The sequence below is a fragment of the Rhipicephalus sanguineus genome, chromosome 1, assembly GCF_013339695.2.
Source record: "Rhipicephalus sanguineus isolate Rsan-2018 chromosome 1, BIME_Rsan_1.4, whole genome shotgun sequence".
NCBI classification, from domain to species: domain Eukaryota; kingdom Metazoa; phylum Arthropoda; class Arachnida; order Ixodida; family Ixodidae; genus Rhipicephalus; species Rhipicephalus sanguineus.
The window spans coordinates 251348960-251376613 of NC_051176.1; the positions used below are offsets into that span (position 1 = coordinate 251348960).

At 48.0% G+C, this 27654-nt stretch overlaps 1 protein-coding gene across 1 annotated transcript in view; it reads left to right on the forward strand.

Moving 5' to 3' along the window:
* LOC119377683 (aquaporin AQPAe.a) overlaps positions 1-24118 on the forward strand; it is a 36663-nt gene extending 12545 nt beyond the window's left edge. Inside the window, exons 2-3 of the mRNA XM_037647046.2 lie at positions 17451-17531; positions 23753-24118. Coding sequence (XP_037502974.1) covers positions 17451-17531; positions 23753-23920 — 249 coding nt within the window. The 3' untranslated portion in view covers positions 23921-24118. The remainder of the gene's footprint in view (positions 1-17450; positions 17532-23752) is intronic.
* Positions 24119-27654: the final 3536 nt, after the last annotated feature.

Below are 27654 nucleotides of genomic sequence, written 5' to 3' on the forward strand. Positions count from 1 at the left end.
GTCGGGAAGTCTTCAGCAAGATGACGCCCACAGGGGGGTTTACAAACGTGACTCGTCAGACCCCTGTCTAGCGCACGGGGCTGCGAACTTTCTTTTCTTCCGCTCTCGGAACTTTCTTCCGTCGCCGTGGCTGAGCTACGGTCCCTAGGCTGAGCTGTTCGCATGACACGCGAACGCGTCGTTGCCAACGCTTCTAGGCTGGCGACTGAAAGTGCCCGGCCGCCGGGAATCGACATTGCGACGAACAAGGCCTTGGGAGAAACCTGTATGCGGCCTTTCCGAGACGGCGTTTAACTACTTCGAAACGCGATGGACGGAACGGCCTAGTTCTGTCGTCGGGTTTATCCGCCAACGCACCCGCCATTTCAATGTCATTGTAAGAATCACCCGAGGAAAACTTCGATATAATTTTATTGCCATCTGCGGGTAACATTCGTATGCCGCTTTTGATGCCCAATCTATTGAGAGTATTTGTATCATTAAGTTCACGCAAATTCTCATAGGGCCAAGTCCTTGAAGTCTAGCCGGTGTGTGACTATCTTCGAGGCGGTTGCTCGAACACATTACTCCAAGTATAACTTCTCGAGCGCGGCGTGCTTCTTGCGCTCGACTAGGTGCACGCATAACCGAGGGAAGTACGTGCGCAATATTGCTCGAGCAATTTGTTTTCCTTAGCTACACGGACGTCATGTTTAGTCACTAAGCCAAAACAAGCGATGATTCCTCTGGCGACTGGCCCGCGGATCGTGCAGAAAGCGTCGGTTGCGCATAACGAGGGTTGCGACATGCGCAGTCACGTGGGGTGATGGAGCAGGCTCGCCTCTAATGCGTAACGCACACACCCGACGCGCACGTAGTGCGCAAAGTATTCCCTGACACGACCCTTGGGGTGCGCCAAGAATGAGAAATGGCCTCCCGCGCAATGGCTAGAATACGGAGAGTTACTGCGCTACATCACCGAAGATGCGACTGCGCACGAGACTGCAGATGTCATTACTTGCAGCGGTATGACTGCAGTCTCTCCTGCTTGTCCAGGGGGAAAAGGGGGGAAATGTCCTATAAGCTCCGCCGCGGTGTCTTAATTAGTGCCTGTGACGTTGTACTGCTAAACATGAGGTCGTAGGTTCGATTCTTGGCCGAAGCACTTTGATGGGAGCAAAACGCTTGCCTATACACTTAAATGTAGATGCACGTTAAAGAACCCCAGGTGGTCGAATATAATACGCAGTCCCATAATCTTTGGCTTGGGCGCGCAAAATCCCACAATTTTTATTTAAGTTCTTACGGAAGCCCTCTTATGCCATCGGACGCTGTTCGCTCGGAAAATGCTTCCTGACACATGGGTCTGCGCAACGCGGTAGCCACTTCTAACGACACGCCCAATATGGTGTCTCTGATATTATTATACTCCATGAGAGCGAAGAGAAAGCAGAACTCGTGCTCTTACGTACGTAGAACGTGGTGCGCGGTAAAGGGTCATTTCATGGCGGACAAAAGAATGAAAGTGAGGTTTGATGGGCATGCGATTAACGCGATGAACGAATTCGTAACGTTATACGTTAAACATATCCATCGTCAGCGGCGTGCTGGCAGCTTGCTGCGCTAGACATCGGAACTCTATAGAAAACTGCGCCACTGAGAGGACGCCAGACATTGGCTTTTCGCGCAGTCTCTTTCGCAGTCGGGCGTCACAGGTGCCCCGGTCAACGGGACCACGCTGTTCAAACACCACACGAAGCGCGCGGTCTCACGGCGGCTGTCGGAGGTGGCAGGCAAAGGAAAATATAACTGTCACACTGCGCTGCGCAAAAGCTTTGTCCGTGCGCTGCAGCCTCCACACTCCTCTCCTTCTCTTCCCAGGAAAGCCTTGAAACACAGTCGGGTTCTCCCAGCTGTGCGGACAACGCCGGAGTGGCGCATGATGAAGGGCACAGTAGGTAATCAAAAGAGACCTTCTTCTGCGCGTATCAAGTTAATGGCCGTGCAAAGTTAGATCGGACTGTGCAATCATAGCGAAAAACGCTTGCCGTGGAGTAGTTTGCGCCATCATATGTCGACGCTATATGCACACGTATGCACGAACATTCAAACGCACGGAGTTCTCCTTCGTGAAGGCCTGAATGCACGGATGGATGGGGGTCGTTTTATCGTTCGGGATTCGTCCACCCGTGTAGACGCACAGTGCTCTCTGCAGCGAGTAAAATTATTCGAGGTCTTATAGAGCGCGGTAGATTGGCCGCGAACGAACTCTTGGCGATGGACGCAGCATTCGCACACGCGCGACACGACCTTAAATCATCTCCTGCTGTTTTCTTCACGACTCCGTGCCTCCGGATCTCAAGCGGAATTCATTCGAAGACCCAAGCACCGTCCCGCACGTCCGGCATCCACGCCTGCGGTGCAGGCCAAAGGTCGAGAACTTATCGATAACTGAAACGCGCTTGGGGATATGGGCCCGAACGGACGCGCCACTCTCGCGCTGCCTGTCCCGGCGCGTAAAAGAACACGGGCATTTGTCGTCGATTCCTTTTTTTTTTTTTTTTTGCCTTCCTGCACAGCCAGCCCGCGTGCCGCCGCCAGCTCGCGCTGACAGGAATTTATCGCGCCTAAGTGAAGCCGCGCGCGGTGCGTACTTGATGGCTGAACCGGTCCCCGGCCGCTTACATGTACTGCCCTTTCCAACCATTCACCTCGCGCGGAATGTCGGGCTGCCATAGCGGCGGGGGCACCACACTATTCGCGAGGGTCACCGCTGCTGCTGCTCGCTGCGGGTGTCGCCTGCGCTCAAGACTTCACTCCCATGACCAAGTGTGACCTCGCCAGGGTTAGCGCACCGGCCGACTGTCACGGAAACGCACTCGCTGACAAACGGAGTCATGAGCGGGCGCCCTGCGGATGCCAGCAATATCGTTCTTTCTGCTTTTAATTCCAGGGCTGGATACACGGAGGGCGTGTAATACTTGTTCACGTACCTCTAGTCTAACAAAATATTCATACTTACATTATGAGTGCTTCAGGCAGCGTGGGAAGGGACGCTATCACAATTCAGGCAAATGGAAGAATTCCGGCAGGGACCGCCTACAGCTGAGAACTTTTTCTCTGATTAAAGCATTGATTGCTGGCCTACTTATTATGCACGATAGGATAATACCGACCAGGTTAATTTGTCAGCGTTCTGTAGCACGCCATCAAAGCAGCAGGGGACCAAAGCGATTCCACTCGAGAAGTTCGACATCCCAGAAGCTCGAGAACGCGGTTTCCATTCTCGGCCATGGCGTTCGCATTTCGATGGGGCCGCGATCCAAGAATACCGGTGCACTTAGATTTAGGTGCCCGTTAAAGGACCCCAGGTGGTCAAAATTAATGCGGAGTCACCCACTACGGCGTGTCTCGTAATCATATTGCGCTTCTGGCGCATAGAGCCCCAGAAGTTATTATTATTAGACATTACAAATATGAAGATTGGTTGGTAACAACTTTATGGCTCTTCTAATTACGCTGAGGTGAATGCCGGGGAGGGACGCATCAGGTAAGTACTTCTGTGTAAGGGTCAAAGTCGCGGGCATTGCAGCGAAGGTTCAAGGGCGAGTGCTCGGACGGTTTGTTCGCGTAATGAGGCGAGACGACAGCAACGACAGCATGTGGCAATTTACTCTGTAGCTACAGGAGACAAGGTCAGCCTGAGAGCATGAGTTGGTGTAATAACGCTGAGAAGCATCCGAATGCCAAGAAAGCGAAAGAGTAAAACGCAGAAAAAGTGGAAGCCATGAAAGGCAGCAGAATTATACTATAGAAATACATGCAGAAATACATACAAATGTCGTCTGTGTTTTATTTTCCTTCTACAACGTGTGACATGGCCGACAATTTGGCGAGGCTTCAGGTTGACAGTGAGGGCTCACAAATGAAGACTCGTTCTGTATTATCCCTTCGAATAATATTGTAGCGCGTATAAACGGAAACACAAGGATTTAACTCACACGAGCATACAGAAATGGCAAGAAATGGAATAGACTATAGTGTTGCAGTGCGGGCTTGGTATATGGCATCCTTGAATGGAGGCCCGACTGCCTCGTGAAAGGGGCAGATGACGAGATCTATTCGCATTACCACGTATATTTATCTTTTACCGAGTCAACATGTGTTAGTATAAGGCATGACGCAGCGTCACTGACAAACCGCGTGTGCGTGTCCTTCCCAAAGGCAACGGATGCGGACGTGCACATCAGACAATCCATATCGATCATATACGAGCTGTGGTTCCAAGCCTAAATACTTGTCAGGGTACAGTCATAATCGCTGTGGAGCTTATGTTAGTACAGGCACGGTATTCCGCGGGTGTTTCAACTGTGACGGCTAGGACTAAAAATAGAGAACAACATCACAAACGACTTTCTGTGACATCTTAAGCTGCCGGTTTTTCAGTAAAATATAAAAGAGGCGAGTGGCATATACTAGACATGATTACGCCATCGCTACGGCGGACGGAAGCGCACTCTTGTATAGAATATCTGTCTCGCCACCGAGCAACTGGATTCCGAGAAGCTGTATGGGCGTTCTACGTGTAAGTGCACGCTGTAATCTAATCTTGTCGCCGCCGATGTCGTCTCACACCGGCGCACAATATGCCTGAAGAGGAGATTAGTCAAAAGGGACCTGGTACATGTCAGTATATAGCTTGTGGCGTGACAGAAGCTTTTATGCACGTAGTGTAAACGTGCGTTCATGAAATATATATATATATAAAAAAGAAAATTGAGACGAAAAATATTTTACTACGAATGGAGGGCGCTGTGGGGTTTCATACACCGCTATGGGTTTTCATGTCCCGAAACTGCACAGTATATCAGAGACCCCGTAGTGCAGGGATATACAGACTCATTTTGGTACCCTAGGGGTTCTATAAAGTTCTCTTAAATGTAAGTATACAGGAACGTCGGTGCTTTTCGCCTTTTTCTTTTCATGAAGCGTTCTATATCTCGCTTGTCTCCTTCAATCGGAGTTTACCGAGGTTCTTGCACCAAGAGAATACCAGACGTCTGTAAGGCGCCGGGAATCGCTGAGTACCTTGGCCCTGCCTTTGCGAAAGCAAGCGACGCATGAGCAATGGCGTCCAGCGAACGAGACAAAGCGGGAGCGTCGGACCAGTAAAAAAAAGAAATAATAATACTGACGAAAGAGTTCGTACGATGTCCTTCAAGGTCCACTTATATATGTGGCTCCAGAAACGGTAAAAAAATAACAGCAAGCTTATACACGACGACGGCCTGGCAAATTTTGTTTCCGCTGTGTAAGCGTCCGCGATGCGTGCATCGCCTCGAATCTCGGCAGCACTTATCGTTAGTTAAGCAGTGCTGCTGAGACCTGCAGAAGGGTACACGATATAGGCATGATGCAGAAAGAAGTAACTGCTGACTATGACAGTGGCAATATTCCATCAAGGCTCGGGAACGGCCAAGAACAGGGCAACTCTGCGCCACTGGCTCGCCATTATTATTTGTGTTATAAATGGACGCCCGCTTCACGCGGGGCCACCCGGTAGATGGAGGGGCTCTGCCTCTGCAGAAGGGTTGGCGTGCGGCCGCTCCTGACCAGCGCGGTCACGGACCCAACCTTGCAGGACCGCTTCTCTGTCCTCGCGTCACGGCTCCTCTATCTCGCGGCTACACTGCATTATTCGCGGTTTCCTGGCAAAGCCTACGCGACGGTCCCTCCTGCCGACAAATTGGGCTGCAACAGTGCCCTGAGCGGAGGCGTGCGCAGTGTCGAGCGCGAACATCCCACGCTCTTTCCCTCTCTCTCTCGAATCTTCCCAATGGATTCGTGGCGACCGCTAGCGCTTATTTAGTCCCTGCACTGGTTCCGCCGCGAGCACCTCCAACTGGTGGGCTCAGAAACCGCGATTAGTATCTTTCGCTCCACTTCCTAGCGAAATGACGGCCGCTCCACATCATCGCTTGATGGCTTTGAACGCTAACCGTGGGAGGTAAAACGCAGGTGCGCGCCGACGAGCCGCGCGGGCTGCTGCAGTGCACAGAAACGTGCAGCTTTTGGGGGAGCTGTTCTCGATGTCTGCTGTATATTCTATGACGCAGAACGCAAAACAAGTGCCCCCGTTACTGAGGTCTCAGTAAAACTGTCCAACTTGATAAAACCGAAATTATTAGGCGAGAATGTTTTCCGTAATCGAAAGGCTTGCAAACTGATAAGTGGTTCGAAAGATTAGTGACCTAGCTAAAATATTCAATCAAGTTTGGTTCGTAAACCAGTACAAAAGGACTAGCATATAGCATACGTGTATCTCTGTGAACGAGGCGTCTGAAGACTGCGAAATGATTGCACATCCTAGAAAGACGTCGTCGCTGCCGTGGTCTGAGCACGGAAGGCAAGAGGAGCTTTGAAACGTGATTTGGACGTCATTCGAGGTGGTCTTCCTTCTTAAACGGCCTTAAGTGTAGAGTTGCCTGACTAGTGTGCGTGCCTACCTCATGAACAGCCTTTAGTACCATTGAACTTGAAGCACATTCGGGAAGTATTATCAGTGCAAGAAGCTTGCGGTTATAGATGACAGACCGATTCCCGGCTTCATTTCTATTAATGTCAAAGGGAAGGGAGGAGTATATGCCAATATATTCAGCAACTCTACAGGATGTTTCCGATACCTACCCTACGGCACCTTCTCAGTCCAGGTGTAGCTTTTGGATATGAAACCCAATTAATTACTAAATGAATACAGTGCATTCAACTCGTTCTTGCGAGCCGCTTCTTACTTCATCGCAAGTCCAACGTCCGCTGCTTTAGCTAAGCGGCGCACAGCCAGCGGCTATTCGTTTCGACGAGTTGGTCGACAAGCACTCGGGAAAACCGTCAATTCTCCGCCACATGACCAGCAGAGCGCGCTGCCATTTAACGGAGGCGATTATCCTGCAGGTTTCCAAGAAGGCTCGGGCGCGTAAAAGCGCTCCTCTTATTACGGTTCATTGCGCCATGCGAACCGGCAGCGCGAGACCGCGTTGGCTCTGTCATCGCGTGCACCGTGCCATTAGTTTAGCATGCCGGAAGAATCCTGCTCCTTGTTAATGAAAGCCCGACGGGGGCTCAGCCGACGTAACCTAGTGAGGCGCGCGACCAGGGCCCGGAAAAGAAACGAAGGCACGCCTCACGGAAAGCTAATCAGGCTCATGGGCGGCTCCCTCTGATGCTGCATCCCTGGATATATGGGACCAGTTTTAGGACCCCACGGGAATTCGAACAAAGAAAGAAAGAAGGTCGTAACAACGCGCACCATATAGCGTCTCCGAGCAAGGTAGACAAGATGCGTACGCACCAGTGTTCGCAGACAGGGGCACACATAGGCAAGCATGCAGCTCATTTCATGGAGTGGGTCACGGCTGCCGCGATTGCGTCCATTTACGGCGCCGACCGAAAAAGAGGCGCACAAGACCGCCGCTTCAACAGTTGCCGCTGATTCCGGCGCTACGTGGCCGCCTCCCTTACTAAGCTCTTCGACGTGCATTGAGTGCAAGTATTCCGCAAGCTCGGCGACACAGATACACGTGACCGCGATATATTCGTGAGCACTTCGCTCTTCGGGCCTGCGAACATGCGCGCTGCATCTTCTCAGGCCAGGAGCGAGAAACACTCGTCACTCAAGGTTCTCCACTGTGGAAATCAGATACGAATTATCTCAGTGTCCCACAGACGCACCGCATCATGAATTGCATGATTGACCGACTGCGCGCGTTCTGTAGCGCCCCTCGTCAAATGACACGAAACGCATCGCTGCCAACTCCCATCGGAACCGAGGCCGACTTTGCCTTATTTGCAACGAAGGCTCCCGCATTTTCGCCCCCCCCCCCCTTTTTTTTTTCTTTCTTCCATTGATTTCTGGGGGCGCCAAGCAGTTTACACCATACGATTCCGTATAAAGAGTGCAAGAGTTATAAGCCCTTGAAAGTCCTGATGCATTCAAAGAGGCAGATCATTCCTTGCATGCACCTGGCTCGTCCTATAAAAATTGTGCTCCTCTAGGTCAATAACGCTTTTTTGTTGACTGTCGCTGCTCGCCCCACACGCATATACAGACAACTGTCGTCTAACAGCGTGATATATATAAGGTGACATATGATAATAAACAATGAATTCACGATAAAACGTACGTGCCGACGTTGCCATATATTGGGTGAGGTGTCCAAGTAGCCTTGTTTTATTTTCATTCCGGCATTGACATAATACACCCCAATGATTCAGCATGTGATTTATCGTATGATCTGTACAAGCATCGCATATATATTGCAAGTGACAGCTCACCAAGTCTCTCGGTATGAACGCCGCACCCCACTCTGTGAGCAAGAATGCGTGCGAGTTCTCACCTTCAGCACTACACCAGCTGTCGCAACCAACACCAGAACCGAAAGGCACTTCACTCCGATGTCATCGTTTCGTTGGAAGAGACACCACCTTCTCAGTATAATGCGGCAGTATGTAGCGTGGAAAAATGAGGGTGTGGCCGCACTCGTTTTTCTTCTGAGTTTCGTAAATCTTCCTATGTATACGGCTTGAATGCGCACTCCTACCAGCTAACGGCGGAAGAAACTGATGACGGTATTGCTACGCCGGAGGCAAGCAGGGGCGCTATAACCATAAAGGCAATATACTGTAGTGGCGAAAGATAATTCCACTTCTCCGAGTTGAAACGGGGACATCTTGCGGCGTTCTCAGAACCATGTTTTCATGTAAGAGTGCTTAAGGTCGCCTCCACTTCTACCGAGGTGCAAGAAGACTATATACGTGTATGAGCGGGAGCCTATAGTTGCTGCACGGCTCTCTGCTGCATTAGGCTCGAAGGCAGAGAGGAGGAAAGCTTGCAACTATGCAGATATGAGCCATCCACTCATGGTATCTCGATCGGTCACTTCAGAGGCAGAGCATCCGAAGGCCTCCCTTTCATTCTTTCATAAATGCACGGTTCAAAACTGCGCGTGCGCTGCAACCGACTGCGGACGCATCATGGGAGAATGGACCATTCAGTTCTTTCGGGATGACCACCCTGGGCCCTATATATTGTGTCCGGTGGTCCGACAGTATTGTTGATTAGCCACCAAGATGACCGAGATAGCTGTTTCTCGGGTCGAGAGCAACGGACTTCAGTCGCCATATACAGTGGTGTTGCCCCCTTTGCCGAGAAGGACAGTCGACCCTAAACGCACACGAAGAAAGAACCGCAGACCGCCTGTGGACACAAAAAGCGCGTGCGACGAGGATTGTGGCGGCATGATACAAAAAACACGTATTGGATGATGACGATGGGTCAATGGGTATGCGAGCTCTCGTATACAGTTAATATGGCTATCGCATGATTGTCCTATCTGACAAAATGGCCATGTCGACGGCAAAAGACGTACAGATATGGTTTCCTTGAGCGAAGTGCCAGAATGTGCCGACACGAATTATAAGAGCGAGTGGGTCGTGCCGAGGCGCTTTGAGTAGAGAAGTGCGCAAGAGCTCATACTTTTCACTGAAGGCCGGAGGCAACGCATCATCTTTTTTTTTATGTCCTTTCAAGAGCACGGTTTTCATTAGGCTCTCCGCATACACGCTTGACGTCACGACTCAAAGCGCGCGTGTCTATCGTTATCTATAGAGAACGCTCGTCTGCTGGGATAAAAATTCTCTGCACATCTAGCTTCTTGAAACACCGGTGTTCATGTGTAAATGAGTCGGCGAGATCGGAGAAGTCCGTCACGCGATGTGTCACAATATCGCTGAACAAATTTATACATCGAAAAAAAAAAAAATGGACGGTTAGTTCAAGTTGTACACGATTGTGGGGGTGTCCCCTGGGTGTTCATTCACGCTGACGCGGAAAGTTCTTGGCAGGCGGCGTCCTTGAATCGCTAAAAGGGACGTCCATGCGGTCTTCACTCATTGGTGTCGTGCTTTTCGTCGTCACCCGTTCGGTTGCCCAAGCACGCGACGCTTGTTAGCCCTTTTCGCTGCGACCGCGTTGCTCGTCTTTCCTGGACGCACTCATTCAGCGCCCCACAAACAAATAGAGTAGCTCTTGCCAACAAAAAAAAAAAAAGAAAAAAAGGAGGTGAGCTTTCGTAGAGCCATCTTCGCCTTTCTTCTTCTTTTTGCTGCGCGGACTACATGTCGCCGTGTCGTTGCTGATGGGACCAGTGCCAAGAGAAGAAATGCACTCTGGGAAACTTCTAGAGGGAAACAGAAGGAAGTAGTGGTTAGCGTGAATCTGCTCTGGGATGCTGACGCTTGCACACTCCGAGCAGGCTGCAGCAGCTCTGCCCATGTATAGGCGCGCTCACCGCGCAGCCCATCACAATTACTCCAGACAGGTGGACATTAACACAACTGCGTCTGTGGAATGAAAGGGTACGCTTCTTCGGACGGAGAGGAGGTGTTGCGCTTTCCTCGTTCGTTTTGCGAGCACGATGATTGAAGCATTCTGTGCAAGTTGCGTGCTGAGAGCGAAAAAAAAAAAAAAATGATGCACGTTGGTGTGTGGTTGTTCGACTGAGCGCGGATAAAAAGATAACAAAAAGAAACAATTAAGTCAGGTGACCACTGGACATGAGGAATAATTACAGTCAGACAGAGAGAGAATGCATACGAGCAAAAGGACTGCCCCTGACGCGCGTTAGCATTAAACCTGTATGTCATGCACCTGCAGCACAAACAAAAACGCGATGAACCGCCTTGATCCTGCGTAATTATCGGGTATGATGTATACGAACTGAAGAAAACGTTCACAACGAAAGAATGCGAACAGTTTTTGTTACTAGGAAAACATTGAGTTGATTTCTTCTTCCCATTCGTCGACTTACTTAGCTTCTTTTTCTCCTTTTATTCAAGCCTCTCTTTTCAAGATGTCGAGCTTGGTGTCCCTTTCAGGGCAGTTGGTATTGAGTTATCTGTCAAGCCTCTCGAGCGGTTTATCAGTACTGTGTTACATGGGAACTGATGCTCGCGAGCATGGCACGCCTTTTCACCATCTTCGGCTGTTCTTCACTGCCGTTATCACCAAGTGATTCGATGACACTATACCAACGGCTTTATTGCTGCAGACGTCTCAGCACAGAAAACAGTTACAAAAAAGGACGCACAACTTTTAAGTCACTCGCTTTACGCCTAGGCCTTGTATAATGGAACATATACGACAATGTCAGCCAAAACATATTCTTAAGAAAGACTTAACTAAAATAGGTGCATCAAGCTCTGTATCCTAGCGGTATGCACTACATCATAAAGGGAATGTTACACCGTGCGGCAAGCTGTAACTGTGCTTTTGAGGGAACTATCGGTGTTTTTTTCACAGCAAGCGATAGAGCTAAAAAAAAAAGACCCATACGTTACTTTGAACGTATTGGATAATAGAGAGAGATAAACATTTTAATGAAAAACTGGAGATGTTTGCCTGGCTGTTCGCCTGACATGCTACTCCAGGTGCTGGGTGACGATTATGATATATACAGCGATAAACGCATAACACATACAGCCACACAAGTTTACAAAGTTTCGTTCAGGCTCGTGGCCCGCAAGAAATTCAACAGCGCTTTCGTGGCACGTAGCGCACAGGTGCTGCTTTGCCATGGGCCCAGAACATGTCGCACTCGTATTGGAGAATGAACTAGCGTAAAAATAACAGCAACGACAACCTTGACCATCTGAAATGCACTCGCAAGAAATTTATAGCATTTACATTAGCACCTTGTCAATAACGGTTTAGACTTTCGTAACACTTTTCCGACACGCTGTTTATGCAACACACGCTGTTTGCAGCCGGACGCTTCAAAGAGCGATTAGTGCCACATAAAAGATGAAGTATTTCTAGTTGTACTGCTTTAATTAGTTTCATTTATTGACAATTTGCATTTGCTCGATGCCTAAGCGAGCCAATCCATGCCATGCAGTACAGACCAGTAGTATGTACGTACATGCCGTGCAGTACGCTGAGCAGTCAGTTGCGCAGTCGGTATCTCGGCCGATGATAAAGGTGTCGCTTCGTAAATGACGGCTCTTGACGATATTCTGATATGTCGGCCACTGCAAATTCAGAATGCTGAGGAGCCACACCTTGCTTCTTTCTTTTTGCCCTTTGTTCGTTTGTACTAGAATTCCCCGCCTGAATCAGTCCACGTAGACGGTGGAAGCATCGGCCCCTGTCCGCCCTTCTCCTTTCCAAGTATCCACTTTAACGGTGGTCAAAGGTAAAAAGAATACGCCAACCAAATACAAAAAGAACCAATTAAAGACGTTTCGGCTCCCGTACGGGGGCCTTGTTCGCAATGAAGCAATGAAAGAAGGGGCGGTGATTAAGTACGGTCAAATAGTTGGCGCAAACAGCGTGCATAAACAGAGGGAAGGGTGCCGTCACTGCGGTTCAGCGTGGTATCAGTAGTCTGGATTAGTAATGATTCCAGATGAAGTCGCGAAGTTAGATTTCTTTCAATAGCTAGCGCATGCGCCCTGCCCCATTCAATATCGTGTCTCTTTGAAACAGAATGTTCGGCACGAGCACTGGAAGACTCTGAGCATTCCCGACCAGACGAGTTTTCGTCAAACTCTTGATTTTATCCACTTTAATTATCGATCGTTCAACCCATCCCACCTATCTCTTTTAAGCATTACGCAATTCCTGGCCTTCGCAAAAAAATACAATTATTTTATGAGACTACTTTACAACACTAACAAGATATCCATCATAACGCAACATATTAACGTAACATATTAACATAGTTAACATATGAAGCTCTAGTTTCCGAGTAATACGGTTTTCTGCGTATACAGCTATAGTAGACGTATTTGACGCGCATGTTGGTTGGCGATTGAACAAATGTCAGCTAACGCTGCAATTTAAAAGGCATTTCTCATAGATCATTTGTGGGTCATTTCTGAAGGGGATTTGACGTCAGGTGTCGAGAAAGATATCGATACTGATCTCTAGAGTGACAGAAATCTGGACGCCGATTCTGAAAATATCGAGTTTTCGTTCCACGGTTATCTTTTAACACATTGTTACCACACGGAGTGCCTCACGAAAAATAAAATGGTTGAGACCAGTCACGTCTGCGTAGCTCATGAACATACTTATAAGAAAATAATATATATAGGATGAAGGTGATGTGCGGGCCGAGCCGCTAGCAAAAGGTCCGCGGGCCGCGTGTTTGAGACCCCTGGTCTATAATGTCGATATACGTCGTCTATATGTCCATATCTCTTCACGTGTTGACGGCATGTAAGTACAAGGCAGCGCTTTAACGCGCGTCGTACGTGCGCGACATACAGAGGTCGCCAAGATATTGACATGTCATTTTCACAGCTTGTTTCCTCTGTTAGGTAATGCGCATCCATACACCCACAATCTCCATCTCAGCATGATACGGCCGGCGCATCCAAGAAATCGGGTGCCTCAGGCGTTGCGAGTCGCGCGTTCTTCGAAAGAATTAATAAATAATCACGCGGAGGTAGTCTGTTTACGTAACAAAATCGCGGCTGTTGCGTCATTCGGCTATGCCTTCAGGGCTGCCGCGTCCGGCAAAAAGAAGGCTGAATCGATTTGGGGCCAGCACGCGAATTTCGAGCGCTTCTCTCTTCTTCAGCGCGCTGGCACCAAGCCGCGTCGTCCCCCGCGAGGTGCTGTGGGCGACATGCAATACGCACATAGTTCAAGAGGCCACAGCGAAACGCCGTCCGAGTGACATTAAGTGTCTTCGCGCGAGTGGGCGTTTATATAGATACGAAATTTTGCGCAAGACCTTCGTTGACGCTTTCCCGTAATGATTACTCGGATAATAATGCGAGCGTCCAAGTTAATTCCCGAGATGAACATCGCCGCCTCGATGAAGAAAACGGACTCGTCGACTGCGTCGGATGATGAATCGATTGCATGCGCTTACGAAGACGTTTAGGGTCCTTAAGCATAGATTAATAGTTTGCAGCGTGGCCGTGAAGTGGTGCCAACGGTATTTCTTTTACAACTATAGCACAGGTTTACGTGGACCTCCCCGAGAAAAACCCCAGACCAGAGAGGGAAAAAAATCCAGCGAAGGGGTCAGCGTGTAGCATTCATGGGATGTTGCGGATCGTTTCTTCAGAGCTTGCATCGCCGAGCACTGCGTACATATCCGTTTATGGCGCATTGTTGAAAGCTCAAAGTACAGGGTGCGCAGCTTTGAAGAATGGAAGGCTTGACGAGTCCAGCGCCGGTAACGACCTCGACCTTCCGTCCGTGCTCTCTCCGCTCGCGCGGTAACCTTGGCCGAGCTGCTGGCACGGCGAGATTCATCATTCTCGTGGCTATAAATTCCATCTGCCTTCGCCGCTGCTGGCTTACCTTGCGGCCTGTACCGGTAGTCGCACGCATTAGCTATACTCATGCACGGCCGGCAATGATCCGAAGGGCTATATGCACACATCGTCATGAACCGAGCTTCCCTCCGTTTGCAGGGTTAAACGCCGCTCGCGGTAAGAAATATCCGCCTGGAAAGTGTATCCCCCGCTGCCGTTTACCTTAGAATTCTATTGTTCTCTCGCGATTGCCTCGTTCATTGGGCTTATGGATGAGAATAACAGCGTCGCTAATAAATAGCTATTTCTCAATTTATCGGTTGCTATTTCATCGCCGTTCCTCTTTTTTCTTCTGGAAAACCCTAGACCAAGCAAACAGTATTTTACTTGTACAGACATAGCGCGTAATACGTGGGCGTTTTCAGGGACTTACGATACACAACATTTCCGCAAGCTCTTCTCGTTTCGTGCTTTCCTGCATTGCAGCCTCGAAGGCGGGGATCGCAACTGCATAATTGTTTAATATCTGCATTAACTACGTGCTCACTGATTCGACCCATGTATGCGTTTTTCTTATTACCGCGTAACTCGCGGCGCACAAGACCACAAAAGTATGCTTGTTTTAGCGCATAAATTTCTCGCTGTCGTATTACAAGTGTCCGTTGTTATCCTACTAGGTCGGATTGTCCTCGCATGTATTGTTATCATCAGTTTAGTGAGAGATAAAATCCACATTTATGGAGTCACTAAACGCGGATATTAAGCTGAATTGATAAAGTACACGCTTCTTGAATACCAACGTCAATAAACACGACATATCATCATCATTATGGAATATGAACAATGCTGGCCTCATCGTGAGCGCAGGCTGGTCCACGAAAACACGTACGCGACAGACGGGTGACGGTGCCACATTGAAGTTCCCGCACTGGAGTCTTGTGACGTCACGACTGTTGACGGCGCTTACTCGGATTATGTTAATCGTTTAGCGGCACCGTATTAGAACGACTTAGCTAAACGCTTTAGTCAAGTGTTATATTGAGCTTGTACCTCATAATACCATGTATGATGACACGCATAATTTTGAATATGTGTGCGTGTGTGTGTCACCACCGCACCAACAATAATATTTCCCGCAGCGTCACAATATTAAAATTTAGATCCACTGCCCTGTAACGTCATAATCAAGTTCCCAAAATGCCTTTCCTAATTCGCACTTTGTAAAAGTATTTCGTAGTCTATGCCGCGAGTGCGCTGTCAACTGTCCCAATGCTGACGTGTGCGGTTTTTGTCGCTGTTTTTTTTTTCTTCTAATTCATGAATTCGGGGAAATAAATCAATCATAAGCTGCTCGTCTCGACACGCATTAAATCACTTAACGGCAAGGACGAAAATAAGTATCTATAGTGCCGTTTTGTTTCGCTTTTCTTCTTTTTTATCTTTCTTTCTCGTTGTTGTGGTGTAGTGTTCAGTATTCTGAGCCACCCGACGACTTCTGTGTTTTCCCTTGAATGCATGAACCGTGTAGTCTCCAAAAAGAAAGAAAGCGAAAATTACGCCAGCGCGTGTAAAAATTGCACTCACTTGGCTTGCTAGACTTTCTAGTGTGGATAAATGGGGTATGCAGTTAGACTTGCGGAGACTTGCAAAAAAAGATAGGGACAGGGACATCTACGCACTAGTGGTGCGGAGACTGAGGAGAGCAGCGGAGCTGGTGGCCTTCCCCTACTGCTCACCCTCGCATCGCTCCCCCTCCCCCTTAATTTTCGTCCCACCCCATTGTTATACTATACTATAGTATAGTATTCCTTCCTTCCTTCAAGGCTATGTTATGCTTTACCATCTCCCCTCCTCGTCTCCCGCAAATCACTCCTCAACCTCACTTCCCTGTCCCACCCCATTGTTATACTATACTATACTATACTATACTATACTATACTATACTATACTATACTATACTATACCGTGCTATACTATACTATACTATACTATACTATACTATACTATACTATACTATACTATACTATACTATACTATACCAGGCACGTAGGCAAGGGGGGGGCCCGGGGGGCCCGGGCCCCCCCCCCGAAATTCGTCCAGCCTTTTATGTTCCCGGGCAATTTTTTTTCTTTTTGCCACGAAAAGACTTTCTTTCGAATAATTAGGCCTTGGGCCCCCCCCGAAAAAAAATCCTGGCTACGTGCCTGTACTATACTATACTATACTTACCCCTATCCCCTCCTCTTCATCCTCACTTGCCTTTTGCACCCCCAGCTATTCTATACTATAGTCAGATACAACTTAAGAAGTCCGGAGAGGCCCCGCCCAGAAGACCGAAGCGCTGCAGCCGATAGCCTCCGCGACTAAAAGAATAGTACCGCTCAAGCGCCCGGCAATATTCGCTGAAGGCGGGTTAACCGGCTGTCCGGCTCATAACGTCAGTCTGGAGTGCGCGCCCATTGGTGCAGGCTTGCGTGCATCCGCCACTGAGGAGGTAATGCCGCGGACTTCTTAAGTTGTATGCGACTGTATACATGGCTATGCCATGCTTCCACTTCGCTTCGCACAGCTGCGCGAGTTTTGAGCGGTCGCCGGCCACCGGCTGGAACTCAAGCTTAAACAGGTCCACTGTTAAAATCTGCGAGGTGGCTTTCCTGAAAGGTATTTATATTTTCAACCGAGCACTCTCGTTCACAGACTTTTTTCACTCGCTCGTTATGCTTTAGACTACAGTGTCTTCTAGAACACTGTACATTAGACGTTCCCAGTTCCAGTGAACGTTCGCCCCACGAACGATTGGTTTCCTCGTTCACCACGCATAGGCTGAGATGTGTCAATGAGGCGTGACAATCTCATAGTAATTTTCGAAAAAAAAAAAAAAAAAACGTTTGTCAGTCTAGTGAATGAAAGTGCTTGGTTGACAAAAAAAAAAAAAAAAAAAAAAAACCTGCAGGAAAGCCGTCCTGCAGATTTTTGCAAACCGTCCACTGAACTGAACTTAGGATCAGTAGAGGGTCTTTTTCACAGAAACGAAAAACCTGGTAAGATATGTGGAATGACGTACGTTATATCATAAAGGGCTATGTATACAATTGCCTAATGCTTGACGGCGCGCTCATGTTTTGTGTGCTCTCTCGTTACAGGTCCGATACACGGGAGCAGGCATGAACGTGGCGCGTTCTTTCGGTCCGGCGGTGATGTCTGGAATGTTTGACGACCACTGGGTAAGCAGAATGACGGTTATATGCTTCTTTGTGTGACTGGTACAGTTTGGCGAATTGAGCGTGGCCACGCACAAAACATCTTTAGCGCGTTTACGTGCCCATTGCAACGAACTGTGCAGGATGTCTTTTTTTTTTTTAGACAATACAGACCTTTTAATAAAAATTTTACGACAGCCACGCTTCTGTCGTTTTCGCACACGTACTCTATGTCGAGGCGGAAATACTTTGCCGCAACTAAAATGACATTGACGAGGCTAATCAACAAACACTCGTAAATTAACTTCAATCATTGACTTGAGGGCAGTTGTTTATATTAGAAAGTTGTAGTGCGTGCTAATTTATGGCATAACCATTTGTTTTTAGAAATCACGATAGTTGCGCGTATTTCGACCTATCCATCATCGAATTTTTAAGGCGAAATCGAAACTGATCGCGCCCGGCGCGCATAAAACGCGGCCTGTCTGTCACGTAAGACCGGAACTGCACGTGCCAAGGAAGTGACGAAAGTGACAACTTTCTAATATAAGCAACTGCCCTCATGTCAATAATTAAAAAAAAAGTTAACGAGTTTTTGTTAATTAGTCCCGTCCATGTCATTTTAGTTGCCGCGAAGTTTTCCGCCTCAACATAGAGTACGTGCGAAAATGACTGCAGCGTGACTGTCAGAATTTTTATAAGGCATCTGCATTGTTAAAAAAAAAAAGAAAACGCACACCTTGTATGCCGTTTCATACATCAGGTGCAACGCTATGAAAGCTAGCGAGACATTTTGCGTTCGCACCAAGAAATAGTTCAATGATTTTACCACCTGTAGCGTGATAATCTTTTTTACTTCTTTATACTGAGTAATAAATGAAAATGCTTTCTGCCTTAGAAATAAACAAACCCTGTTTGTGTGCATTTAAACCTAGGAGTGTTAGTCAGCGCCGACGCGCTGACTAGGTTTAAATGCACATATATACCTCATAAAGTGGATGGGAGGATGACCGCCGCCGTAGCTCAGTGATAGAGCATCCGACGCGTTATTCGAAAGTCGCAGATTCGGTCCCTGTCGGCGGCAAGTTATCTTTTCGCCCACTTTACTTTCTTCACATTCACATCGTCATTGCTAGATATAACAGCCCCTATACTTTCCTTTGCTTTCTTGTATGTTAGATCTAATTTAATGCTTTTTTATGACGCGCGACGAGGCCATCTGCAGTAAACGTTGTTACTTGGCGCGCTACTCAACACTACGAAAAAGCAGCGTACAGCTGCCTCTTACAAAGGAGAACTTCAGGAAAGTACTGAACGTTATCAAAAGCGAAGAGCGTGTGTTGCATCAATAAGGTGTCTCCAGAGAGATGTCTTTATTGCGCAAGTGTAGCAGATATATCTAACCTACTCACACCCTGTATTCTTAGCTAACAGACAACGCCGTATATACAGTCGCAATGTACTTTACTAGCGGCACGATGCCTTTAGTTAAGATTGAAGCCGCCGCAACTACCTACTTTTATTTTCCGAATAGGACAACATCGAAAATGACTTTGTTTGAACGGCGGTTTCTTTTTGCTCTCGCCGCCTCGTGGGGCGTCGTTGGCGTCGTCGTCTCGTCACTAACAAAGAGGGGGGGGGGGGGGCAATACCACGTGTCGTGCGACTGAGTATCATCTCACGTAAAATCCATGCGACGGTATCACTATCGGTCAACCATCTTCGAAGCCAACGCAATTTGACAATTTTCGCTGTGCTTTTAAACGCACTCTGGCGTGTGTACCCCAATGACGTTTAAAGTGCTCATGGTGCTCACTGCCGTTGACCTTGCCGAACGGAAGCTGCCGACGGTGCGCCGCCAAGACAAACGAAGCTTGAATAGGATCGCTTCATTCCGTGAACGGTGTCCTGCCAAAACGAAGCAAGAGATGGAACACTTATTGGAGCAGAGGATGACCGCCGATGCTCGGCGGCTGCGAAGGTGGCTGATGCGGTTGCGTTGCTCGCCCGTACGCCGCCGCTAATGCGTACTTCAAGGCACATGCAGTAAAGCTCGCTAATTCGGACTTCACGGGACCGGGAAAACTGTCCGAATTAACCGAATGCCGAATTATCGAAATTATCAAGAAAACAATAATTAAATATCCATTACACCAATGCACTTTCATTTTCTTAAGGAATGCATAAATCCAGTGATTATTGTGCATAAGAGCAGAGCAAAAGCACCAATTTTAGTCATTTGAGACTTCGTTCACAATGTGAACGTGGCTCAAGACCCCCGTGTCTTAATCCGAAACGTGCTCTGGAGCCATACCTTATTACGCACCAACAACGCGATTGTGGATGGAGACCACGCCTTTCTGAAAGCCCGCGGCCATTTCGGCTGTCCGCGCTCCTTCGTTCGTTTGCGTCGCACATTTGCGGCGCTTCGCGCTCGGCGCGCTCCGAGGATCGTCCGAATTAACCGAGTTGTGGCCAAATATGACCGAATTAACGAGAGTTTCATGCCATTAAACAATGCATATGCTGGGCTGGACCAGAGAACACGTCCAAATTATCCGGTTTCCCGAATTAACGAGTGTCGAATTCACTAGTTTTTACTGTATTTCATAATGTACTTCTTTTCGAGAGTAACAGAAAATACGAGTGAAATCCCACTTGATACACTTTGTTCATGAACGAATGACGCCAAGATGTTCGCGTTCCGTGGACGTGAAAGGGAATTGAGCGCGCCTGACTTCTTCTCGCCGTTGTGCGGTTGTCGTTAGGCTCTTCTATTACTAGACCATTTATGTGCTATACGTGAAATTCGAAATTGCCGTATGTACTGGTATTACGGATGCATCCCACTGTTCTCCATTATCAGACAAGTTCATTGCGTTTCGCCGCGTTGCGTGTAATCATCATGCCCAAAGACTATAGTCGATTCGGTGACACATGCTGCATGGTTTTGTTCAGTCGTTGTGCGAGACGTTACCCCTGCGCCGTGGGGTTGACCAATGAATTGTATAACTGTCGGAACCAGGCGAATTCGGGCGAAACGGTGGATATGAAGACTATGTAGCTTAAATAAGCGTCAATGCGTTTGAAAATAGCGTGAAACGGGTGGCATATATTTCGTCAAGCAAATATTTCCAGTTTTGGTACGACACCGGCGAGGAAACAATGAGGGTTCAACGGTTCTACACGGTTCGTATCGCCTCGTGTGGGTTTTCGTAGCCGAACAATATACACAGGAAAATAGCATAAACGTATATTTCGTACGAAAGCTTGGCGGCGATTCTATAAAAATTTAGCTGATACGTGCCTGCTCTTGTACAGGCCGCCAACAGTGAGAGTGGGAGACAGAGAAGCAATGGCGGACGTTATGCACGTTCGGTTGGCTACCCTGTGTACACAGGGAATGGGGCGAAATATTAATAAGAACGAGAAAGCAAAACAAGAGGACTACTTCAATTCGCAGAATTGTAGGCGCCGGTATGTTCCAGTTACCATTTAGCACTATATAGTGAAGGAATGTTCAAGTTTTCGCAACCCCGACACCTGTACCTGTGTCACGCGCATACATGTTTCTTGATGCAGTGCAGGCACGCGAAAACATGGAAACTTGATAGCGACGACAAAGTGGTCTCGGTCCTGAGGAAGGTGGAAACTCGGAGCATATACTAAGATGTCTGGAGCGCGTTTAGACACCGCGTTCGACCTCTGACCTCTCCGTCGCGAGCCATACACGCGCGTCAGCGTTATAGGTGCATCTCACCTTTCTCGGGAACCAAGCTTGCGCCAGTTTTTTTTTTTCTTTCTCTTTTTTTTTTGTGCAACGCACGCGGCCGCCATTTTCGTTCAAACGCGCCGTGGCGAGACGAGAATCAGGCGTATCCTATGTTAGTACGAATAATATCACACTTTCTTTAGTATAAGCTGCATGCATATCTGTTAAAACTGTAAACGACTTTTTTTCTGGATTGATATACCATCACGAATGACGCTCAAGAACCTCTCTCGTTCCGAAACCGAACCGAATAATTGCGCTTCTATTTGTGGAGCCATTGGCACCCGCAGCTGGTACGCACGTTAAGCCGTGGGGCCAGACACATGTGACGCGCTCTTTGATGTATCCGCGGTGCGGTGCACTTAACTTTCTCGTCACACCCTCTCTGGTGTGCAAAGTTCGTGACCTGGTGGGACACAATTTAGCTCCATTAGTAAATTATACAACAGCAAAACCTTCATCACTCTGAACACGAGACGAAGCTTAGCGGGCAGAAAACAAAGACGCAAAAAACGAGAATAGAGTGTGGCGACGTCACCGCCTTGGAGTTTCAACACCAGCTTGCCATGACATCACGGATTTTCAAAGCATCATCTCGGATCTAGTTAACTGTTTATATGGCTAAAAGAACAAGTACACCATATTTTAATGGTACAAAAAGACTAAAACTAGCAAGTTTTCAAAAACGTTTTACTGTGCCAAAACGATTAACGAGAAAGCATATCCCTAAATTCGTGCCGTCGCAGTGACGTATTCGTGCTTATAGTTTTCGGTAGTTTTCGGCGTTAAATGGAGAAAATGGAAGCTTGACCTTCACTTTTCCTTCTGATAAACCTTGACGTTTCCGGCCAAATCAATGAAAAAGTTGTTTTGAAAGAATACCATATGAGCCTAAGATGATTTTACGGTGTTCTTTAGTGTTCCCTTAAAGGGACACTAAAGAGCAAAACGAATTTTAGATGCGAAGTATATTAAGGCGGAGCTCAATCCGGTGGTGGTGGTGTGCGGCGTGACCGCCCTTACTGCGCATGCGCATACCCTCTCCACACACCTCCTCTCCACTCCCCCTCTCCACTCACCCTCTCTCCTTCCCATCTCCACGTACCCTCTCCCCTCCCCCTCGCCACATACCCTCTCCCCTCCCATCTCCCATACCTCTCTCCACTTCCCCCCTCCCCTCCTCCTTTCCACTCTTCCTCTGAAACGCGGGCTAGACATGCCGAAATTCTCTCCTGCGCAACGCCGCGATGAGCTCGAGCGCATGCGCGTCCCCTCCCCTTCTCTCCTCTCCTACGCTGCCCCCCTCTCGCCCGCCTGTCGACCGCGTTCCCCGCTCGCCCTGTGAGAATTAACGGCCAGGCTAGATGGAAGGTACGACGCGCGTAGCGTCCCTCTTCGCGTTCCACGACGCGAGGTCGGTAGCATGCCCAATGAACGCCAGCGGAACGCGATCGTGCAAGTGCTCCGGCTTCGCATCGCCTCATGGTCCCCTTTAGCGGGAGATGGTGTAATTTTTTCTCGCATTAGTAAAGTAGTCTTCGATGATACCAAAACCACCACGCTTGCTGCGAGAAGACACTTAATAAGCGAGAAAACGCGCAAAAAGAAAATACAGGTGGCGACGCCACCTTGCAATTCCCGCACCATTTGCCGTGACGTCACATATTTTCGACGGCGCCTGCTTGGGCCTACGTAGTTCCTAATCGGTTAAATCGAAGTACATTGTCCTCTGAGGGGGCCAGAGACTTGACATAACGAGTTTGTGGAAATTTAGTCGAGCCAGTGGCACCAAAATACGTTAAATGCTCTTTGAAACCTTTTACGTCACGAATTACAAAGTTCGGCGCGAAATTTAAAAATGAAACTTTGAATTTGGTTTTCTCCTCTAATAATAAAGCAATGGTGGTGAAATAAACTACACAAGAGTTCACTGAGTAATAATAATATCTGGGGTTTAACGTCCCAAAACCACGATATGATTATGAGAGACGCCGTAGTGGAGGGCTCCGGAAATTTCGGCCACCTGGGGTTCTTTAACGTGCACCTAAATCTAAGTACACGGGCCTCAAACATTTTCGCCTCCATCGAAAATGCAGCCGCCGCGGCCGGGATTCGATCCCGCGACCTGCGGGTCAGCAGTCGAGCGCCATAACCACTAGACCACCGTGGCGGGTAAAGAGTTCACTGAGCACACTTTATCAACCTAAACCAATTCATTGTTTCTCTTTAGTGTCCCTTTAACGTATGGTAGCTATAGGCGTCGCCTGTGCGTTAACGTCATTTGCAAGGGACGTGGCGTCATTTGAACACCATGGCACATCGAATTCGTCGAAAGTCGTCCTCCGCGTTCGGGAATCGATATCCCATCTGTATAGTCTTTTTTTTTTTTTTTTTTTTTTAGTACAGCAGAAATTCACTCTACCGCAGTGGGTGAACCATCGTGATCTGACGGGTCACCGCATCTGTCATGCAGGTCTTCTGGCTGGGACCCATCCTCGGAGGCGTGATCGCCGCCGTGGTGTACGAGAACGTGTTCCAGGCGCCGCCCATCACCACCGAGGATCTGGACAAGGCCCAGATCACGGTCATGGCCAAGCTGGCCAACAAGGAGGTGGTCGCCGATCGCACCACGTCCATCTGAGCTGTACAGCGCCGTGCACGGAGCGGCGCCGAGGCGGCCTTAGCGGTGCTTCGGTCGCCCACTGCGTGCCAGCTTATTTCTTTCCAAGGTGTCGGAAGTGCGGGCTTTCTATGGTGTTGCTTCTTTCGCCCCTTACACTCTGTTCCTATCGTTGAGGCGCAATGCATGCGTCGATGAGGCATCGAGCGAAGCTAGCTATACATAATAGTCATTCGTACAAAAGAATTCGCGAGCTGTAAAAAATGCCCACTAATACAGGACGACTGCGTTCGATACTGCGCCTGCCTGGCAGCTGAAAACGACCGCTAGCTTCGACCGGTATACTTGTTCGTCTTGCTTCTGTTATTCATCACGTCTCGTGTGACATTTTTCTCCTTTTTTTCTTTTTTTTTTGCGGTGCATCATTGTTCATCATAACGTGGTCACGTCGTCTCTGCAATGCCATGCTTAATCTGTCAACAATTTTACTCGCCAATTTATAAAAAATTTCTGTTCTAGGGATGAGAAAACTTCGAGGCGCGCACCTGGTGGCGTGCCACAATAAAGACGTCTGTAACTTCCTTATTCAGTATCTACTATCATAGAACTGCTGTTCTCTAAAGAAAATATAATTAGACATGAAATTCAGAAATCCGGGTCGCATCACTGCCGTTCGAAACAGTTACTAAGAAATTGTGGGCTATAAGACAGTTCCGAGGCAAACGCGTTCGGAACACTGAGATATAATCCTGGAAACATTACAGCAGGCATGTGCAGACCGTATCATAATTATTTCACATCTCATCACAACTCATGATTGTCGTTCTTACTGGTGGACCATACAACCGCATAAAGCCGGTAATCTTACATTCATCAGACCACCGCGCTCGGTTACATAGTGTGTAGTGCACAAAAGCAATGCATATTTTTAAACCACATAATCTTCTGAAAGTTCAAGAAATGACCGAAGCTTATCTGTGCAGCGCAAAAAGTTTGCATGCAACGTCATGCACTGCCGCGCGCTTAGCGTGTAACGCGAAATGCTCAGGTGATAATATACGCAACATTTCATTACAGACGGCATGCTTCGTTGCAACTTGTGTCGCGTGCCATGACAGCGAGAATGTTCAGAGCACTTGGCAATACTTTGTACTTAGCGTGCGAGAAATGTAAATACTGTTTCACTAGCGGCGGACGCGCTGTTTGCCCTGCAAGTGCTCCGGCACATACCTTGTCAACCATGTACGCATTCAGCGAACCAGTGCTGTAATTAATCATTTCGTAATAAAAGAGATATTTAATGTACAATTTACCGCCTCCGATAACTTCCCCGGCTGGATCCACCAGTCGCACTGTCACACCGGAGGAAAATGCTGGGAGCGTGTCCATCACGCCAGAGCCTTTTCTTTTCAGGACCCACACCAGGTTTGTATGTATATAAATTTGGAAATGATGAGCGTCGTTGGCAGACCCCTCGCGGACCTGCAAAGTATCAAATCGATGCATGGCGGGAAAAAAGCCGAAATTTCAAAATAAAAGCCCATTCATCCTTCTATTTCGAATGATCCCCGCTTCCAGCCATGCAGAGTTGACGTCACATACAAATACATCTAGGTAAGGCGCACTGCGTGCGACGTCAGCGGCTGTGGTACATGATTTTGGTAAATAATTGAATATACGGAACGTTGCCGATCGTAGATCCGCACCGGCGAGGCTTATCATAGAGTTTTCTATAGATACACTAAAGGGAACTCTGGCGCTAGTGTCTATGCATGGGAGCTGCAACGTATGGCGCTTCGGCCAGCATGGGAATGATGGGTAGTACACGGATTTGTCTAAACTTCGTTCTTTTGGCTCCGTTTGGCTCGGCGTCGCCTGCATCCGCTTTGTCACAATATGAAGTTAAACAAAAGTCAGCAGTTCCACTTCACCACTTTAACCTTTTTAAGCTCACCAATTCAAATCTGCTCACGAAGTTCACAACGGTCCATTCTTTTATCCGAAACGAACGCCAAAACACGGCAATAAACAAAGCCACAAGTGCATTCGAAGCTGTAAGCACGAAGGTTAGGCAAATCCGTGTACTACCCATCATTCCCATGGTGGCTGAACGATCGCAGCGCCAAAGTTCCCTCTAGGAAATTGTAGGAGACTATGGGGCTTATGACGTACCGTAACGCTGTGAGCTCGGCTCCACATGGGAAGGAATGTCGAAACAGAAAGAGCGCTGGCAAAGAAGCTTGCCTCATGGGGCATTTCAAAGCTATCAAAGCTATATTTAAATTTATCCTTTCTCCTCTAACAATGAACGGATCAGCAGAATTATTTCTGTGAATGCTTCCTAGGCGACAGTTCACAATTTCTCGTATAAGGGCAATTAAAAATGGTACGGCAAAGCCGAAAATGGAAGCATTTGAAGGAAATTCAACGAGGACTGAAGCAAAGGATGCACGTTGTCTCCATTCTTGCTCGCGCTTTAATAATAATATCTGGGGTTTAACGTCCCAAAACCAAGATATGATTATGAGAGACGCCGTAGTGGAGGGCTCCGGAAATTTCGACCACCTGGGGTTCTTTAACGTGCACCTAAATCTAAGTACACGGGCCTCAAACATTTTCGCCTCCATCGAAAATGCAGCCGCCGCGGCCGGGATTCGATCCCGCGACCTTCGGGTCAGCAGTCGAGCGCCATAACCACTAGACCACCGTGGCGGGGCTTGCTCGCGCTTTGTGTTACTGACATTGCAAGGCGCCTTGAAAAAAGTGAAATAGGGTTTGATTTCCCTTATATCTGTAATGAGGAAAGGCTGGAGCACAGGAACCCTGGGCTGATCTACGGGGTCGACATTTCAAGGCGCAGACGCTGGAAAATGCGTTTAGCAATGAATGCCCTAATATTAGCAAGGAGCCCAGCATATTAGATTGCAATGGCGAAAATAGTACTGATGTGATAGCGATTCAAGAGGAAGCCACAGCTGCAGTTGAGCAATGTAAATACCGCGTGTATGCATAAAACGAAAAAAAAAAAATCCCACTCAAACATCAAGCAAGATTCATAACATTCACATAATCTTTTCTTCCGAAGCAATTTGGAGCACGGGCGTGGTTCTGTGGTCGAACACCTGCCTGCCACGCAGAAATCCTGGGTTCGATTCGCACGCGAGCCGAAGATTTTTTATTATTTCTTTATTTGCATCTATCTCGAATTTTCGCTTACGGACAACGCTGATATTTTCCTCACAACCAACGACGCCGACACCGGAATTATTGCGAAAGGAGCTCTAACACTATCGCATTAAAAATGGTAAATTTATAATCCGTGCAGATGATAACAGCTTATCTTTTGCGGGTATATTAGATGTAAACGGTAACAATAGTTAATGAGGCCCCGATTGGTATAATTTGTGTTAATCAAAACCGAAATTGAAATTACGGTACTGAAACTAAGGCGGTCTTGTTTCGTCTTGAATTAATTGACAGTGCGGAGTACAACTCTGACGGCAAAGAAGCCCAGATGGAAAACTAGCGCATGATTCTCAACTGAGGGTTTATTACATGCGACATAAACGTGAACGTGTACACGTTCGCATTCACGTAGTCTAGCTCATCCCTTAACCATTCAGCAATAATTATATCAGCAAAAACTGGAAAGTGCGCCAATGTCAGATTATGAGAGTACCAGAGAAGGTACGAAACTAATTATCGATTATCAAACCTGGCAGCAGACTGCGCGAAGCATCAGTGCAAGCCACTGT